Genomic DNA, 20318 nt, shown 5'->3' on the forward strand with positions numbered 1-20318 from the left:
GACTGGGGAGGTTCCCAAACTGTGTTAAAACCGAGCAGGAAGTTTGCTCCACCAAACTGTGCTGATAACTGCTGTATGTTATGTTATGTGTGTATTAACTGCTGTATGTGTACATTAAACCAGAAGCAATGAATTCAGTGATCCCCCCCCCCTTGCCATAAACTTTGCCTGGCTGACTGTGAACTCCTTACCTATGCATTCCACGAAATTACTAATGATACTATCACCTCCGGCACCCCAGGAAGCCCTTATGAGAAGTGATCCTGCTCTTCTGGGAGCATTTTCCACACTAGGCTATCCCCCCCCCAGTGACCGAAGGGGAGCACAAAATTTCAATAACCACCTGTGTGCCTCCAAATTCAACCACAGATTTGTGGAAGACATCGTCCGACAGCATTTTCAGTGCCTTACCAGATCATCCCAACATATGCCCGATAAACCGAACTGTCCCGGTTATCCGGAATTCGCCAAATGGAAGGGAAAACAGAAACAATTATGGAATCCTTGATGCAGTCACAAAGTGACCACCTCGACATTATTGACGAGACAGAAAATATGGAGGACACCCGATCAGGGGCCTCTCAAGCCAAGCGAAAAAATAAGCGAGTGACCCGCTCCCAGACCGAGTCTAGAGAGCAGTCCGACCACACAGAATCTCAAAGGGAAACAAACAAACAACGATGACAAACAACAGGAACCACCCCTGAACTACACTCTTCCAGAGGGCTCCGTCTATGAGAAAACATTCATTTTAAAAACGGCCCTTTAAAATATATTCAAAGAGAACCCTAACAGGATCTCCTCCGGACTGAGGTCTCAAATTGTGACAATATTTCACAAAATGGAGACAATTCTCCATGGTACATACTTAGAAAGTGAGAGAATAGCTACATGGCTACAAACCTATATGGAATGTGGGGCAAACAAAATGCCACAGTGCGCCCCCACATATGCTCAAGCACTGAGGAATATACCAAACGAGGCAAAGAAAACAAAGTGGAAATCCAACAAAAGAAAGTATTATTGAAAACCCTGAACATATCATACTGAGACCCACTGGAGAAGAGAGACCCTACAGTGAACAAATAAAGCAAAAAGGTTTTTTTTTTTTTTTTTTTTTTTTTGGGTAGTTGTTGGCACATCGGCTTCTGTAACCATAATGCACCTCCCAAGGTTTTTGCAGTACTTTGATCCAAGCCTGAGGCGGGATTCGAACCCTCGACTTTTGGGTTGCCAGTCAGGCACTTTACCCACCCGGCTAGCCCGGTCGGCAAGCAAAATGTCATAAACAATCTCAAAGAGGACTTCGAAGACACTAGGATAAAGTCTATCCGGAAAACAAGAAGTCCTGGTACCGTAATTGAGACGGAAAGCAAGGAAGAAGCCGAGGGGATAATAACGAACACCAAGTTAAATGCCCTGGGACTCATGGCAGAGACCCCAAAAAAGAAAGGCCCATCCATAGTTATTTTCAATGTGGATCAAAATCTACAACCACAACAACTCACGGAAGAAATATATAGAAGAAACCTAAAAAGCCACCTACCGAATCAAGAAGGGGCGGCACTGCTGACCCCAAAATACAGAACCCAGTCCAAAACAAATGGAGGATATAACTGGACAGTTGAGCTGACTCCGTCCACCTGGCAGGTCCTAAAAAACCAAAGCAGGATTTTTGTCGAGTGGAGCTGCCTCCGTTTTAGAGAGCATGTGGCCATACCGACGTGCTTTAGATGTTGCAAATATGGCCACACCACTCACACCTGTGCCCAAAAGGAACCAACCTGCGGCCACTGCTCAGAGAGGGGACATGATTTTAAGAACTGCCCCAACAAAACTAAGGAATCCATCTGCACCAATTGCAAAAGCCTCAGAATGGATCACAACCATTCCATCCAAGACTCAAACTGTCCCACTTATCTCAAGGTAAAAGGCACCTACCAACAAAGAATCGATTATGGGAATACAACATAAAAAATACAATTGCGGCGTACTAAAGATACACCAACTAAATGCCCACTGAGCTCGAGCGGTTGTTGAGCAGGTACGACTCCAAGCAGATGAGGATAATGCCGACATTATCACAGTCCTAGAACTGTATACCAATCAGAAACAAGTAAGGGGATATCCGCTCAATTATAAAATTGTTCAAAGCAACGAAGACAACCCCTGGGCAGCAGTACTAGTAAGAAATACAGAGATAATGGTTACAAAGATATCACAACTTTGCACGCCCTGGGCAGCCTGTGCCCATATAATATGCTCCATAGGCAGCTACTACATAATAACCCTCTACTGGAGTAGAAATCGACTTTGCCACAACATATCTACAATCAGTACAGACAACCCTGGTATAGGGCATAAAATCTTGATTGGAGTGGATGTTAACTGCCGATCACCTGTCTGGCACAGTGCCAAACCAGACTGCAGGAGAACCTCAAATGGGCGGAAACTAGAAGACTTCCTAGCAAATTCAATATTTACAATCATAAACCAGCCGTTCTGCCTCCCAACGTATTGTAACATGCTATGGGAAGAAACGATCGATATAACTTTAACGTCCAGAAATATAGATACAAACGTAACCCACTAGACTGTACAAAACGCGTGGACTACGTCTGACCACCGAACCATCACTTACAGCATACAAAGGAATCAGGCTAGAACAGTCGCCACTAAATACCTGTCAAACAGATTCGCAATCGGGAAAGCAAATTGGGGCGCCTACTGCAATTTCTTATCCACCCAAGGGAGACAGTACATGGAGGACTTGGACAGATGGGAGACCGAAGGTGAAAGGATAGACCCCAGCCAGTTCACACAAGATATAACCTGCATAATCAACCAATGCAGCGGAAGCATCCATGAAAAGGAAAACTCCGATGACAGGAGCAATGCCATGGTGGACCCCGGAGCTGCAAAGAATGAGAAGACAAGTACAGGATAAAAGAAAGCAGTATCAAAGGGCACGAAGAACATGGCCCCAGGCGGAAGTTGCGGAACTGAGACAACAATATAGACAGATCCAAAACTTTTATACAGAAACTATTAAGAAAAACAAGAAAACATCCTGGGAATGACTTGTCCAAGTAACAGGAAATACTGAACCCTAGGGAGTGGTGTATAAAATCACCACAAACAAACTCCCCAGAGGCAAAGTGATGACCGCAACAAAGATGGCACAAGGAACACTCATTGCAACATGGCAGGAATCAATAAAGAACATACTCAGCAATCTAATCCAAGACCCACCAGGGCATACTAACAGAGGACCAGAAAGCCATCTGCCAAGCAAACAAAGAATATGAGACCCAACAACTAGAACCCCCTTTCACAGCCAACGAACTACAAGAAGCGGTATCACAAACCAGGAACAAAAAGTGCCCTGGCCCCATCTCATCGAGCCGGAAATGGTCAAGAAAGCAGCGGAGGTTATGCCGGACCTCCTGCTCCGACTGTACAACACCTGTATCAAAGAGGGCCAGTTCCCCACCAGCTGGAGGACAACTAATCTAAAACTGATCCTCAAAAATCGAAACAGACACCAGGAAAATCCCAATTCATATAGACCCATAGCCTTATTGTCGACACTCAGCAAGCTTTACGAAAGATTATTACGTAAAAGGACCCACAACCACTATAATGAGGCAAACCTGAATTCACCCAAGCAATACGGCTTCAAATTGGGATCTTCGACCATAGATGCCGTCCAAGGCCTAATCACCAAAGCGATGCAGTATATCAAGAAATATTTCCTGGTCATAGCCATCTACTTTGCTGGGGCGTTCGACACCCTCTGGTGGCCAAGCGTCCTTTGCAGGCTCAGGGCAGTGAGAACACCAAGCAATTTGTACAGGAGCATCAAAACTTATCTCTTGAACAGAAACGTCCAAGTAATAACGCCCTACAACTAGTTGACCTGGCCAGTCTGCAGGGGCTGCTCTCAGGGATCTGTCCTGGGGCCGCTCCTGTGGAACATAGTGTTTGACGAGTTCCTCACCATGGACCTGGGGGAGGTGGAAGCCCAGGTCTTCGCAGACGACCTCGTACTGACGGTCGCGGCAGATTCCAGACAGAACCTTGAAATGCTTGCAAACCAAGTCCTTGAAACCTTGCAGGACTGGGCAAAACTACACGCCTTAACAATCTCGCCAACGAAGACGGACTCAGTACTACTGTGAGGGAGGCTAAACCTTAAAAGACCACCACAAATCAAGCTGGCAGAACAAACTGTCAACGCAAATTAAATATCTGGCACTGATCGATCAGAACTTATCATTTAAACCGCACCTAATTTATCTAAAAGAGAAACTGCAGAAATACACAGCGTTTTTTGCCAAAGTTCCACGCAGGGACTGGGGACTAAACAGGAGAACCCTGTCCCTGTATTATAAAGCCATCTTCATCCCGATAATAACATATGGATCTCCCATATGGTACAAGAAAGCAGGAAGAGCAGTGAATAAAAGGATACTGGACACGATCCAACACAACATATTGTTAACAATAACAAGAGCATGTAACACGGTTAGTACGAGTGCCCTACAAGTCCTTGCGGGGACCCTACCCTTGGATTTAGAGGTAACTCGCTGCGGATTTATGTATCTACTAGCCAAAGGAACCCAAACCACCTACAACGGTCTTACCATTGACATCACCAATAACAGGAAAAACGAAAAACAAAAAATAGTGGACCACCTTGTACAAATTTGGCAGAGAAGATGGACAGACGTGGAAAAAGGAGCGATAACAAAAAAATTTATTCGCCAAGTAACCAAGCTGTATCCCAAGGCTCCTGCATGGCTGTACCCAGGCCTAAACACTACTTTTCTACTCACTGGCCACGGGCCTTTCAAGGCCAAATTAAATGCCTTGGGCATAATCGAAGAATCACACTGTCTCTGCGGCGAACTAGAAACATGGCATCACATTATGCATCAGTGTGAAATATATGAAGACATCAGATGTCAAATGATCACAAGAATTAAATACATCCCTAACACCCAGGAACACCATCTCCTAGACACACCAAAAGAATTTGCGGCCTTTAGTCGCTTTGCCGAGGATGTCTTCTCCAGAAAAAAACTACAAATAGCCATCCACCAAGGCCAGCAGGAGTAATGAAACCAAATATGGACACCAAGGAATATGAGAAACTAAGGACAGGGATATCAACCAATGATTGATGACCACTGGAATATGCCATCCAAAGTTGAGAACGGAATGCCACCCGTTTAAGATAACAGAACCCACCTGATAGGGAAGTAAAAAAAAAAGCTATCATACAATCAGAGAAGGATGCTGAACCAAAGAAAGAGGAACACAAGGATGCAGCTTGCCCCATGAGTGACAATGAAGACAAACAGACGTGAGACAAAGGCCATATTGGAGACCCAAAGAGGGCACTCTAGCCCTCTTCACCTATAATTCCTAACTCACCTATAATTCCTAACTCCCCAGGAGGAGGGGACGGCCACACGGTCCCCCCTTCTCGCTACCCCTGTTTCCTCTCTGGTGGGCCAGAAAGAAAACAGGGGATGCCCATGCCCCACTGAAACTGGGGCTGCCTTCTCTATTGGCTCCATACTTCTGCCTTCCCCCCAGTCTTCTACCTCCCTCCCCTCTATCTTCACGCTAGCAAAAGTCCCACACATCAAAACCGCCATACGCTCAGCATTCAGCCTAAAAAATTATTTTCTTGATGACCATTGGAATATGCCACCCAAAGTTTTCTTTTTGGTCCTAGCTGCTGAAATCTCAGGAAACTAAGCAGCAGGACCTGCCAGATTAAACTAAGTCTACTGAGTTCCTGGCCTGCCTCCACGGGGCGTAAGTGGGGCAACGCTGGATCCCAAAAGGGTTGTTGTTGTTGTTGTTGTTATTTGGTTTTTGGGAGCATTAGCGACTAAGGCCATATTGCTCCGGTGATATGCGGTGGTCATTTCCTGACCTTTCCGCATCCTCTGTATTTAGTGGTCACGGGCTCGAACCCCGGTCTAATCAAGAAGCGTGTGCTACGCACTACTGCTCCTGCCCACCTGGTTACGGAGGCGCTGTTCCCAAAAGGGGTCCAGCGGCTAAATGGCATTACACGATCCAAGATCCATACACTTTTAAATCTCTGGCATTTACAGTGTACTGTAATACACCACAATGTAAACTACGTGGAGATGGGGGGGAACCCCTGGTGCTGCTTGACCCTAAAAACACTTACACTTACCTTTGGGTTGCCAGGCAGGCACTTTACCCACCTGGCTAGCCTGGTCAGCAATGCAACTATGTAAGCTGGTCGAAGGGCACTTGCACGAAGTGGCGAATAGTTTGACTTTGCTTGAGTGAGAGAGCATGCTATTATCTTGAAATATTTAATCAAACACTATATTGGATATACCTTAAATAAGATGAATAAGAGACCTGCTAATTAAAACAGAAATGCTATTAATGAATACAGTCATATGGAATATAAATTCCATCTTTACTTTACTAAATAAATTCCTTCTACCAATTAGGGCTGCTATACTGAGAAAATTTACCTCCATATTTTGTGATTTTTTTTTTTTTTAATTAAAAAAAATTGATATACAAATTGAGAATCAGAGCTTTTTTAATTGCTCATTTCAGCTTAAAAGTATCCATTCCATTAACTTTGAAATATCCAAGTTTAGTTTGGCTATGGTCATGGTGTAATGAACACAATTTTACACATTCATGTTCATATGAATGTGTAACAAAAAGAATTTTTTTTTCTTATTTAAGCAAATAGATGATTTATAATATCATATTCATCAATATCTTAGCATTAATCTTAGAAAATAAAAAGGTGTCAAAAGAAAGCTGCATTAGCATTAGTAGAGGCATATGATGCAAGAAAGCAAGCTTATATAGCATCAGCCAAAAAAATAAAATAAAATAAAACCCCTTCCCATTTTACCCATCCATTCACTCCAAATGTTTGTCTAGTTCTGCCTTGAACTTATGTTGCTGACCTCCACTACAACAGATGGAAGTTTTTTCCAACTCTCAACCACTTGCTGGCTAAAGGCAAATTTCCACACATCTATTCTACAATTGTCTTTTCTCAATTTGAATTTATGCCCCCTCAGGTGAGTAATCTGAGCAAGAGAAAGAATCCCATTAGCATTGAGCTTGTTCAAACCATTAAAGGCCTTATACACCTCAATCAGATCACCTTGCAGGTTAGGCACCACCTCCAGACACTGCAATTTGCAGAACTTAAGTTCTTAAGTTCTTTCTTTGTACCACTAACCATTTGGTCATTTTCATTCTCCACTACCCTGAGCTGCATTTATTAACCTAAAAGTAAGGATGTAATATTAAAAGGGTGAGGTAAAAAGTAATGCCAACAGTTAATAATCTCAACACTGGATAATAGACAAGTTCTAACAAGGCTCTTCATATAGCTAATAGTTTCTATTTAGTGTGTCTGTAGCAGCAGCAGCATTTTTAAACTTTTTATTTAAAAGTTACGCTAGGGAAGCATCTTTAAGTGCAGTTCAAAGAGTGTTCAATCACTGAGTTTCTGAATGCCAAAAATGTTATTTTTTATTTTTGGAAAAAAAGGAAACAGTCAATTCAAGCCAGTACATTAAGCCATTGGACAAGCTCAAAAAAAAAAAATAATAATAAATAAATAAAATAATAAATAAAATAAAATAATAAAATAAAAAAATGACTGAGGCTTGCAATATAGCAATGCTGTTTCACAATGACAACATGACTTCACTGCAGCCATGCAGCTTTAGTATGAACTTGTAGTGCATCTTCCCTATAGCCTAAGAACTTCTTCTCCCAAGGTTAAGGGGGGGGGGGAGAAGTTCAATACACCTCCAAGGTAACAGATATAACTCCGAAGAAGTTAAAGCAATCACAAAGTGGTTGCCGGCCTCCAAGCCAAAAGAATTTTACCCAAATGACATACAAATTTCATTAAACAATGGATGAAAAGTACTGAGTTTGGTGGGGCATATACAGAAAAATTACATATTAAAAGGCAACTTGTTTTTTTTTGATTCATGTCCACTCCTTCAAAAGGTATGCAGTAAGAAGCATTACTTTTCAATCCAAATCCACCCTTGTAAATTTACAAGGGTGGATTTAAAAGATCTAATTTTTAAATAATGACTGAGACACCAGTGTATGATACTAGGGGATGTCCAATACTAGAATACAAAGTGGCTAGTGGAAGTGTTTTTTCTAGCAACTGTTGAAAGAGTACCAGCTATGATTATATTTTTGAAAATTAATTTTAAATACATGAGCATTGTGAAAAGATGGAAATTGTGAAAAGATGGAAGATAAAATACCTGGGACATATCATGAGAGAAAGGAAGTATGAGTTATTGCAGGTGATTCTGGAGAGGAAGATGGAAGGAAAGAGAGAAGTTGGCTGAAGGAAAATCTCATGGCTGGATAACATCAAGATATGGATGGGACTGGGGTTTGAAGAGCTTATCAGACAGGCTGAAGATAGAAAGGAGTTCTAAAAAATTATCGCCGACCCCTGAATCCAGTGATGGCACCGAAAGAAGAAGAAGGATCTTAATAATAAAATATAATAGTATCATGGAAAGTAATAAAATATAGGCTTTAAATTTTAAGAAAATTTTCCATATAAGAAAATCAATGGTTTTATATTAAGGTCTTTATGTTTTTGTATGTGTATACATATATAAACTATGACACACACACACACACACACACACACACACACACACACACACACACACACTTCATATTAAGGTCTTTATGTTTTTGTACTCTTTCAACAGTTGCTAGTAAAAAAAAAACACTTCCACTAGCCACTTTGTATTCTAGTATTGGACATCCCCTGGTAGCATACACTACTGTCTCAGTCATTATTTAAAAATTAGATCTATAAACTATGAAACAGACAGACAGACACAGACACACACACACAGACACACACTGCTAAAATTAACGTAAATTTCTCACCTTAATGTTAATAAAATTACTTCTTTTGCACTATCTGGATCTGATTTAAGGCTTTTTTTCAGCTCATTAGGCCAGCTCTAAAAATTGAAAAAAGCTGAGATTTAATTTGTATTGATGAATTTTTGCAGTTTATTTTTATTATTAAATGCAAATTCTTACAATGCTACAAGCCAGGAGAATTTGAAGTTTACATGTTACTATATATTTCAATGTGGTAAAGCATATTGAAGCATGTTGTGTTGATACATGCAGTTCAGATCTCACAGCTATCAGGATGATACCTATTTCTTATACTAGTGCAAATTCTGAAATTTCTGAAGTAGTGAACCCTGAAGTTTCTGATGGCAGGTGGCGACTATGGTCAGATGACAACACCTGACCCATTCTTCCTCATCCTGTCTTCCTATCAACTATAGGAAGAGCTCTTTTCCAATAGCATATGCAAATTGACAGAAATTCCAAGGCAATTTCTGTCAATAGTCAATTTCTGTCAAATTCCAAGGCAATTTCTGTCAATCTAAGAATGATTACAGCACTTTTTCTGAACATCTAACACAATGCAGAATCCATGAAAGTATTTGGGTGTGAACCAAGTATCATGTGTGCACAAATGAACTGACATTAAGAATATTTCTGCTTTGCATTCAAAATGCTACAAAGGAATCTAAGCTAATATGTTTCATGTATTATAAATAGATGCAATAAATTATTCCACAGTTTGGCATGTTCTAATAGTTCATTTTAGTCTAATAGGATTTCTATAATTTAAGAGCTGTACTGAAAGAATTAAATCCTTTGTCATACATATGACCCTTACCGAGCAAAATTAAACCAGTTTCAACCAGAAACTTAAAAGTTCTTTGGTTGGGAGGGGGGGGGGGGCAAAGAGAGAGAGAGCGAGCGAGCGAGAGAGAGAGAGAGAGAGAGAGAGAGAGAGAGAGAGAGAGAGAGAGAGAGAGAGAGAGAGAGAGAGAGAGAGAGAGAGAGAGAGAGAGAGAGAGATTTCAATGGCCACCCCTTTCAATTTGAGTACACCTGCCTAACTTAGCTCTTTGTCAGCTCAGAGCAGGTATAAAGGTATGCAGCCAATCAGCTCTGATCAATAAATGTGTTAGCCATTGTGAGCTGTTTTTTTTTACCAACATATGGCATTTGAAAGGGTTATGATAATCAGATACCATATGACTTGTCTGTATGGTCCACAGCTGTTCTTTTAATTACTCCAAAGTCAACGGTGAGTGATTCAATGGTGACCAGTGGAGGACTACTGGTGATGCAGGTGTACCTACTGATTACACTGCATTCTGGCTATCCCAGTGGCTTACCTTTAATGTCCAATTTGCTATACAGTAATACCTCAGTTAACGAAGCCTCTACGAATGAAGCTCCTTTATAACAAAGTCAGAAAATAACACACTACGGCTCATGTGCAAGTTTAGTGGGGATTTTTGACATATATAAACTCACTCCATGCTATGCAGAGCAATAGTTAATCACTGATACCATGCACACTGTAGGTACATATATTATGTAATTATTTTAATATTTTTTTATAAAAGCAATGTTTAGAAACTAAAATGCTGATCAGATCATAAGGCAGACAGAAGCTGAAGAAACAAAAAGCTGTTAAAAGCCATGTAACACAATAATTGGGGTTGGCACAATCAACCCATCTCCTGATTTAGATTTTATTCCATTTATTATAATCTCCATGTCAAAGAAATAAAGGTTGCAGTTTGAATTACAAACTGCAGCCTTTATTTCATACTGACATAGAATTTTTTTCATGTTATTATAAGACATTAAGCTATCAGAATAATCTATTTTATAATTCATTAATGCATTTTTATACCATTTTCAGAACTTTTTGACTACCCCTTGTATATATTCTACAGAAGGTGCCATACAATTATAGTCTCTTCACTCTCACCTCAACTGCAACATAAACAAATACATGCTATATGTGGTATTAAACAAATATCTGAATTTGATATCCATGCTTTTGTATTATTTCATGATCTGCATAAAGGAGAACTGTATTATTAATTTAAAAAAAAAAAAAAAAATATATATATTATTTGCTACAAAGATTGACAGGTATTTTTCATTGGTAAAACTCCAGATGCTGAATCAAAATCTGTTTTTGGTTTTCCTCTAACGAGAACAATTATATGAACACGACTGATTATACCAATCACATGCCTATTCAGCCAATCAACACGAATATAATTATTATTATTATTTTTTTTGTTTATACTTGTCATCATGCCTCAAGTGTAAAAATCACCCCAAACAAATTCTGCTGTATGCATAGCTCATTTCGGCCTAAATCACAATAGAGCACAATCATGATGGTATGTGAGAAACATGTTATTTGTACCACTTGTTTAAATGAATTACATGGCTGATTGAACAAAAGGAAAAAGTCAGTGCTGTTTGAGTCTCTCCATACTGGAATATGGAAGGCCAAAAGAACACAATGATGAATGTTACTTTTGTAATATGTAGCTGGATTCCCAGCAAAGAATAAGAACAAGATTTTTTATCTAAACCTGGATTCAGTGATGAGATCAATACCTCACACAATGACAGTATTCCAATTTTGGTACTTCTACAGCATGGACTAGAATGAACAATTCAGAAGAACAGTGGAGATACTTTTCTTCTGAATTGGCATCTGTAATTCTGCCATTCTCTTCCAAACCAGTCCAAACACATGCTATAGCCAGTCAACAAACATTCACTGTCCAATTTCAAACTCACAGAAACAACTTTTCCTCTTTTACTTCTGTTTTCTGGAACAATTTTCCTTCACATGTATTTCCTGAAAATTGCAATCTACAGAAATTTAAGTCTAATGTCGACAAGTATGTTCTGTGTTCTCACCCTACAGCCCATACACACGCCAAGTTCTATAGGCTCTAATACCATTCATTTTCCAGTTTTCATAAAAATTCATTTTCGGTTTTCTTTACTCTTAGATGTGCTCTTCAATACATCTAAGAGTACATGTGAGCTATATGGGATTGAAGAGCTATGTTCAGATTTTCAAACGTTGGTATAATATTTAAAAGAAATAAGCAAACTGCTTTATTCATGCCAGAAGAGAGAAACACAATCAGACAGCATGATAGATAAGGGTCAAATCGAATAAAAAATATGAATTCATAAATCTGAGGAGTTAGCAGCTATGTTATGACCGTGCATTCATTTATTTTCACTGTAGACGAGGCTGAATAAATAACTGGTAAGCAAAGAAGTTAAAAATAACAGTAATTCACATTTACTTTGGGTGCAAGCACTGTTACTGAAGAGGTATTTTCACAATTGACTAATGAGAAGGTTCATCAGCCATATGTATTTGTTTATTTCAGGTTAAGTAAGAGTGAACAGACTACAGAAGTTGTCATTTGGTTTCATAATGAATGGAATTAAGTCAAAAATATTTGTTGTTAGTTTACAATCAACCAAAAATGAAATGTATGGTTAGATCATCATAGCTAAGAACAAACAAATGTTAATCCAAATAGTTAATATTAATAATAGACTAATAAACATTCTTACTTTTCTATCTTCATAATGGAGAATTTTGGCAAATAAATGTCGTTTCTCTTTTGCTGTATACTTGAAATTTTCTCCCAAATCTGAAAATGTCCTATAACCAAAATTTTAGAATTACAAGTTTGATTAGTTAGTAAAAACATACAATTAGAGAAAAAAAAAACAAAAACAGCATGTGAGAAATCTGGATATTCAGAAGGAAAATAAATACAGGGTGGTTGTGATTTATGCACAACTTCCATTCCTGGAAAGCACGCATAAACAAATATTCGTACAAATTAAACCCATTATCCCAGATGGGATAATGGGTTTAATAAAATAATTTGTACGAATTTGACCAGAAATACATTCAAATTTGGGAGGATGCATTCTGTGAACACAAAGTCACCACCAACATAACAATTTTTCAGTTTATTTTATGCAGCTAAGTTAAAATTAATAGAATTTTTTTATAATTAACATAAGATAAAATTAAATGAAATTTGTAGTGAAAATTTATATGTACTCTATGAGAAAAAATTATTTTCATAGGAAATTCAACTTAAGGTTACTTGTATAGTACAATAAAAAAGTTACAGGTAATCTGTAAATTAAGAAATAAATGAATATGTGAACATAAAAAACAAATTTAAAAATTATAATGTAAAAAAACATTTCAGTGTTTGTTTTTTTGGTCCTGCATGAACATATAGCACATTTTAATTTTTATGCATATAATAAGATTTATTTATTATTATTACTTATATTATACGGCACGTTATTTTCAAATTGTGCAAAATAAGAGTACATAAATCATGACTGCAGTGTATAATTGTGAAGCTATTATGTATTTAATATATAACAAGATTGGGAAAAAAAAATCATGAGAAATCTGCATATCCAGAAGAAAAATAATTATAATTCTGAAGCTATTAAGTATTTAATATCAAATTTTATATAAAAATTAGGATATTCACATTGAATGATTAGAAAGTTTTTCATTCAAAGTGAAATGACAAGTCTGTAATTAGGGTTGTCAGACATATCCCATTTCGGGGTATAATGCACCTTTTTTGGAATTATATTTCCAAGATACCATTTTTTAAACATTTGAAATGGGTTATTTGAAAAAAGCAGAAATCATAAAATACCCTGTTCAGATGATTATTTAGAAAGAAAGAATTAACTGATGCTAAAGTTGTTGAAATGCACCCTTAAAGACTCAAAAAACAACATCCTATCCTATTTACAAAGAGGGTTATAGAATACTTATATTATGCTTACTTTTTAAGCTTTTACATTTTACTTGACTTCTTTTTTATTTCATTTTAATGTTTTAAGGCTCAGGCAACAAACTTTTTGTTATTTAAAATTCCCAATATCAATATATTGATTTGCTGTATGAAGAATATGTCCTGTTGAAATAAAAATTATGAGACAAAAGACCTCAAAAATACCACAGATATTTGGATAAAATTTTTAAATGCATACAAAGTACATAATACAGAAATATATTATTAATTTTGTTTTACCTCATTCAAATGCAATGAGTGAGCGAGTATTTAGCTTAATGTTTAACGCACGGAAAAAGGATAAAAATAAATTAGACCTAAAGAATGTTGAAGGAGAACTGTTGGTGAAAACCAATCACAATATGTCATGCAAAGAATTTTACACATATGCACTAAAAAATGAAAAACTGTTAAACAAAATTTGCTCAAATGAAAAGTATTGCTAGGTAAATATTTTCTTTTTGATAAAATAAATCAGGTTTACTGAATATGTAAACAAATATGTAAACAAATATGTAAAATAATTGTAAACAAATATGTAAAACATTTGATGTTAATATTTATAAAAGTTTCCTTTAGTGTTTATAACTCTTGCAGTAAAATTTTTCGAATTAAACAAAATATAGAAATAAAATATTTGTTATTAAAACTGTTAGTTTTTTTTTTTTTAAGATATAATGCGAGTACCCCAAAACGAGGAATGAATACCCCAAACAAAAGCATTACTACCCCGAGATCAAATTTTTAATCTGGTCATCTTATACAAAAGAAATATTAAGCAATGAATCATCCACAAAATGCACATTTTATAAACAACAGCATATTAATTTAGGAGAGAAGGTGAAATTTATGTGATTAGGTTATCTAACAGAAGTTTTTCAAATCTGTGCATACTTTTAAAATTTAAGTAAATATTAAATTATATTATATTAAAAATTTAATAAAACTGAAGATTTAAAGGATATTGCAATTATTGTTCCATGGTTTTTGAACACATGCTAATTCTGTGGTGGTTTGTATGAATTCAATTCTGTATATAAATAAAGAACATTCCCAGAATTCATTTTTTGTTAACACCAAAAAAACATAAGTATCACAAATATCATGTCAGATAGAAGATTTATAAAATATTATACAGGTAATATTTGGTTCAATAACTAATTTAATTTTATTTACTGCAAATTCTGTACATACACTATATATTCATTACACACAACAGGCTACAGGACACGAAATCTACTTGGAATTTGAAAACTGCAACTGTTACTCAGTTGTGAATTTCAAGTTTTTCTTATAAATTTAATTCATTGAAATTGCTTATTGAAATTTCAATAAGCACAGAAATGGCCACCTGGGGGAGTGGAAAAAGTATTCCATAGTTTGGAATACTGTTTACCCAGGTTTCAATAGTTCTTTTGGGTCTCATACCTGAAACAATGTCAAAAATAAACTTATGATCTATGAAGAATTATAGATGGACATTAACACTTTTTTTTTTTGATAAGTTTAACTTCTAGGTTTAACTTCAAGCATCATAACCATGGAGGTTTACGATGCTTGTTTTTCATAATGATGATTGCTACCATAGTTTCCAAGAATTTCAGTTTGCTTTAGACTTATCAATGCAACCTGCTTCCAGTAAACAAGTGTCAAAATGACTTCATATTGTCATTTATTTAGATTAATGCATATTTTTGAAAGTAACAGTGTTACATGATCTTTTGTCCATGTGTCTTTTGATCAAAGAAAACTTCTTTTGATGTAACTGCTGAAGGGTATGTCTACATGCAGGTGTAAGTCAATAGAAAGATAACACTTCTCTGTGGAATGCAACAAAGAATAACAATGTAACAAAATCAAACACTATTATACCACATATAAGAATTACTGAAAACTGGTATGTTTAATTTTGTTACATCATTAGCTGATTACACAATGTTTAATTCACATTTTGTAACAAAGAGAAATTTATTGAAACAGATAGTTTAACTGCTCTAAGAAGCTTACATTTAATGAAAAAACTATACAGCTAGAAAGAATTAAGAAGTGAGCAAAACCCTCTCATTCCTTGATATCCATGTGAAGAGACTTGATTCCTATAGCACAGGAGTATACAGGACACCAACAGACACATCAAATTCCTCCCCACATCAAGGTTTGTACAATGGAGGATCTAGCCCTGATATCTCTGCAGAACTGCAGCCCCCAGGAGTCATAGAACCTGAGCTATACCACACAAATAATCTTCATGAATGATTAAGCCCATTGAATTTATCAGCAGATTTGATTTTGAACAAAATCAAAGAAAATTTTTTTTGTTATAAGAAGTTATCTTCTTACCTTGCTGCTTTGTCTAAAACTAGCTGCTTTCTTCTGTGCTCTTGTTTCATATACTTCATTTGGGTTAAGAACAAATGGAAAACTAATATCCTAAGAACTATACTGCTATAACAGAAATATAGATATGAGTATATAAAGAGTAGTAGTGGTATTAGTAGTGGCAAATGATATTAGAATGCAAGTGTATACATCTGCCAAAAAAAACTACTCCACCTCATCTTTCCATCTACTCTAATAATTTTTAAAATTCTTCCTTAAATTTATCTAAACTATCCACAAAGCCAGATGGAAGTTTATTCAAACAAATAATCACTCTGACGAAAAGCAAAATTTTGAATATCAATCTCACAATCATCTTTTTTTCAATTTAAATTTATGTCCTCTTATGTGTACAGTCTGAGAAAGAGTAAGGATGTCATCAGCATATAGTTTACTCAATCCATTTAAAGCGTTAAACACCTCAATCAGTTCTCCTTCAAGTTACCTTATACAAAAGTTAGTTTCTGAACATTGCACTTTTCAGAAATGAAGTCTTATGGTAAGAGTACTCTTCTGTGTCCTTAATTAATCATGTTGCTCTAACCTGTACCCATTCCAACAGATCTAAATCCTTAAAATGAGGCATTCAGGCTGGTATGCAGTACTCAAGATGAAGCCTAATTATTGCCTATTACAATGGGATAATAACCTCCTTGTTCCTGGTGGAAAAATTTCTGTATATCACAAACTCTACAAGAAGTCTGTCCACACTGCTTAGAAAACTACATGTCAGACTGTAAGAGTATCCCCTGGGTCTATTTTATTCTCCACCACCTTGAGTATGATACCACTGAGTTGGTATGTTATTCTGGGATTACTGCTGCCCATGTGCGGTACCCCCTGTAGTAGTAATGAAGGCATTACTATTACTACTGATGCAAGAAAGCAAGTGTATGAGCACATGCAGCATCAACCCAAAAAAAAAAAAAAAAAAACACCCAATTTCACACATCCATTCCCTCTACAAGTTTCTGTCCAGTTCCTCCTTGAATTTATTTAAGTTATCAACTTCCACAATGACAGATGGAAGTTTGTTCCAGCAATTAACCAACCATTGGCTGAAGGAAAATTTCCACACATCTATTCTACAACCGTCTTTTCTCAATTTGAATTTATGTCCACTAGGGTTCATAATCTGAGCAAGCGGAAGAATCCCACCAGAATTCAGTGTGCTCAACCCATTCAAGGCCTTATACACCTCAATCAGATCACCATGCAGGTGCCTAGTCTCTGGCTGCTGCAATTTGCAGAACTTCAGCTTTCTTGGTAAGAGGACCCCTTTGTTCCCTTAAACAACCTTATTTCCCTTCTCTGTACACTAAAGCAACTCTACATCCTTCTTAAATGAGGCCTCCAGACCACCTCCTTTTCCCTAGTAGCAAAATTCCTGTATATCATTAACAATACCCAATGCTCTGGCAGCATGTCTGCATTGCTCAGAAAACTTCATATCTGACTGCACAATTACTCCCAGATCTTTTTCATTTTCTACCACCCTAAGTGTGTTTCACGGTTGGTATGTTTCTCTGGGATTACTTCTACCCATAGGCAGTACTTTGCATTTGTCAATGTTAAACTTCGGTTGTTATTTTTCACAGCCCATCTTTTCTAGATCCCGTTGCAGTACCACACTGCCATTACTGTTATTAACAACCCTGCCAACCTTTTCATCATCTGCAAATTTCGACATTAAGCCTAGTATACCTTTAACAATATCATTGATAAATATACAAAAAAACAGTGGGCCCAACACTGATCCCTGGGGGACTCCACTAATAACAGACCACGAAGAGCAGCGTCCATTGATTACTACTCTCTGTCTTCTCCCACTCAACCACTCTTATCCATTGTAGCAACTTACCCTTAACACCGTACTGCTACAATTTGTACAGTAATCTTCCACACACAACAGCGTCCAAAGCTTTCCCGAAATCCAAGTATATAACAAAATTATGTTTTGCATCCAGTTGCTTTGTAACCACATCATAGTATCCAATCAAATTTGTCAGACAAGACTTTCCCTTAACAAACCCATGTTGTGTCTGAATTATTACTGCAGTCTTGTCTACATAATCCTGCAATGCATCTTTAACCAGTGACTCCATTATTTGCTAGGAACAGAAGTTAAACTACTAGTTTGTAATTACTCGTGACACCCTTAGATCCCCCTTTGTGAATTGGGGATACATTTGCACATCTCCAGTCTGTCAGTACTTCCCCTGAGTCCAATGATGCTCTCATAATTATGGCTAAGGGTTGGCTTGCTTCCTTTGCCACCTCCTTTAATATAACTGGATAGATCCCATCCACACCAGGTGCCTTTCTTATGTTTAACTTCAACAATTTCTCCTCCATGTTTTGCTCCCATTTATTACAAAATCATTAAGCACTCTGTTACAGTTTGATAAACTTCTGGCATTTTGCTCCCTTAATAACTCTGCATCTGTGAATGTAGATGCAAAATACGCATTCAGATCATCAGCTATCTGAGCAGAATCATCAACAGTCGAACCATCGGTATTAAGTGAATCATCCCCTTCCTTCTAGAGTTTATACAAGTAAAGAAGTCTTTCCTGTTTTTCTTAGCATCCTTTGACAAATATTTCTTGTAATCTGCCTTCACTTGCCTACTCTCCTTTGTGACTTGATTACAGACTAGCTTATATCTGCCATACGCTTTCTGTGTCACCTGATAATTTATATGCATCCCATGCATTTTTCTTCTCTGTCACGAGTCTCATTAGTTCATCTCGCATCCATTTAGGCCTAACATTGAACAATATTTCTTAATCGGTATGAAAAGCCTAGTAACTTCCATGAATAGTTCCTTGGATGCTTTCCATTTAGAATTTGTTGTTGGTGACTTCAGTTGGTCCCAATGTACAGAATTTAAAAGCTGTCTCAGACCACCGTAGTCACCTTACGAAAGCAAAAACTCTTCCCTTTACCTCTGATGGTAGTTACCCCTTTCAATAAATCCCACATCAGCAAACTGTGATCACTGCCACCTAGTGGTTCCTTTATCTGCAGATTCTTAAGCATGAAAAATCAATACTGATAACCAGATCAAGAGCATTACTCCCTCTAGTTGTCTCTAGAATGCTTCTGTATAAAATAGTCATCCAATAAATGCACAAAACCCTTGCTAGTGTGTGAGTGACATACCCACAAGTTCCAGTCAATATCTGGGAAGTTAAAATCCCCATTATAACACAATATGATTTACATTGTACATTCTATTTCTCTGTACAACTGTTCATTGTACTCATTAGCGTCACTAGGCCTATAACACGCTCCTACTGTCATTTTTGTTTTCCAGGTGCTTAAAGTAAAAGTAAAGTGCAGCCATTATCAACCCACTGCAGGGTGGAAGCCTCCTCAACAATTCATACTGAGGGAAATGGACCATAATCTGCCACGCTGGTCCAGTGCGGGTTGGCAGATCGACCGTATTCAGCAGTCAGGGGCTTGAACCCCGGTCTACTCAAAGAGCGTGTGCTACTGCACTCCCGCTCCTGCCCACTCGGCTATGTCACACCAAACTGACTCAAGATTGCACTGTCCATCTATGTCAACTGGATGCACTTCCTAAGATTTTAAGTTTTTCTTAATTAACAGCATAACCCCTTCCTATCCTTTCTGTACACATTGTACTCCCCAAATTCCAATTATGGATTCCTTATCTCTGTGTGACACCATGTCTCTGATACCCCAACAATATCTGCCTTTGATGTCTTGACCAGCACTTCAAATTCATCAAATTTATTTACTAAACTCCTAGCATTGGTGTACACGCAAGTATACATGCATCTATTCTTATTCTTAATTATCCTAACACAGCCATGTATTTATTTGTTTCATGATGACTCCCACCAGTCCTACAATTACTTTCCTGAATGAAACTGTATCAATGTTAAATTTCAATTGTCACTTCTTAGCCCAACAATAAGCTTGTTATGCCTCAATCAATATTGTTAATAACTATTGAAGGTAGTAAAGGCCCCAGCGCTGAATTATGAGAGACTCCACTGATAACATTAATCCAAGAAGAGCAGTGCCCATTAATAATCACCCTCAGTCTTCTGCCATTAAGCCATCCTTTTATCCATAGCAGTAAAGTTCCCCAATGATATG

At 37.3% G+C, this 20318-nt stretch overlaps 1 protein-coding gene across 1 annotated transcript in view; it reads right to left on the reverse strand.

The window, feature by feature from the left end:
* Window positions 1–20318, reverse strand: part of LOC150078665 (VPS9 domain-containing protein 1-like) — a 209649-nt gene that overhangs the window by 92259 nt on the left and 97072 nt on the right. The window contains exons 8-10 of the mRNA XM_090382807.1: window positions 16146–16198; window positions 12538–12628; window positions 8974–9050 (exon numbers count right to left, since the gene is read on the reverse strand). Coding sequence (XP_090238933.1) covers window positions 8974–9050; window positions 12538–12628; window positions 16146–16198 — 221 coding nt within the window. The remainder of the gene's footprint in view (window positions 1–8973; window positions 9051–12537; window positions 12629–16145; window positions 16199–20318) is intronic.

This window comes from Mastigoproctus giganteus, chromosome 10, assembly GCF_048544385.1.
Source record: "Mastigoproctus giganteus isolate SK-2022 chromosome 10, ASM4854438v1, whole genome shotgun sequence".
NCBI classification, from domain to species: domain Eukaryota; kingdom Metazoa; phylum Arthropoda; class Arachnida; order Uropygi; family Thelyphonidae; genus Mastigoproctus; species Mastigoproctus giganteus.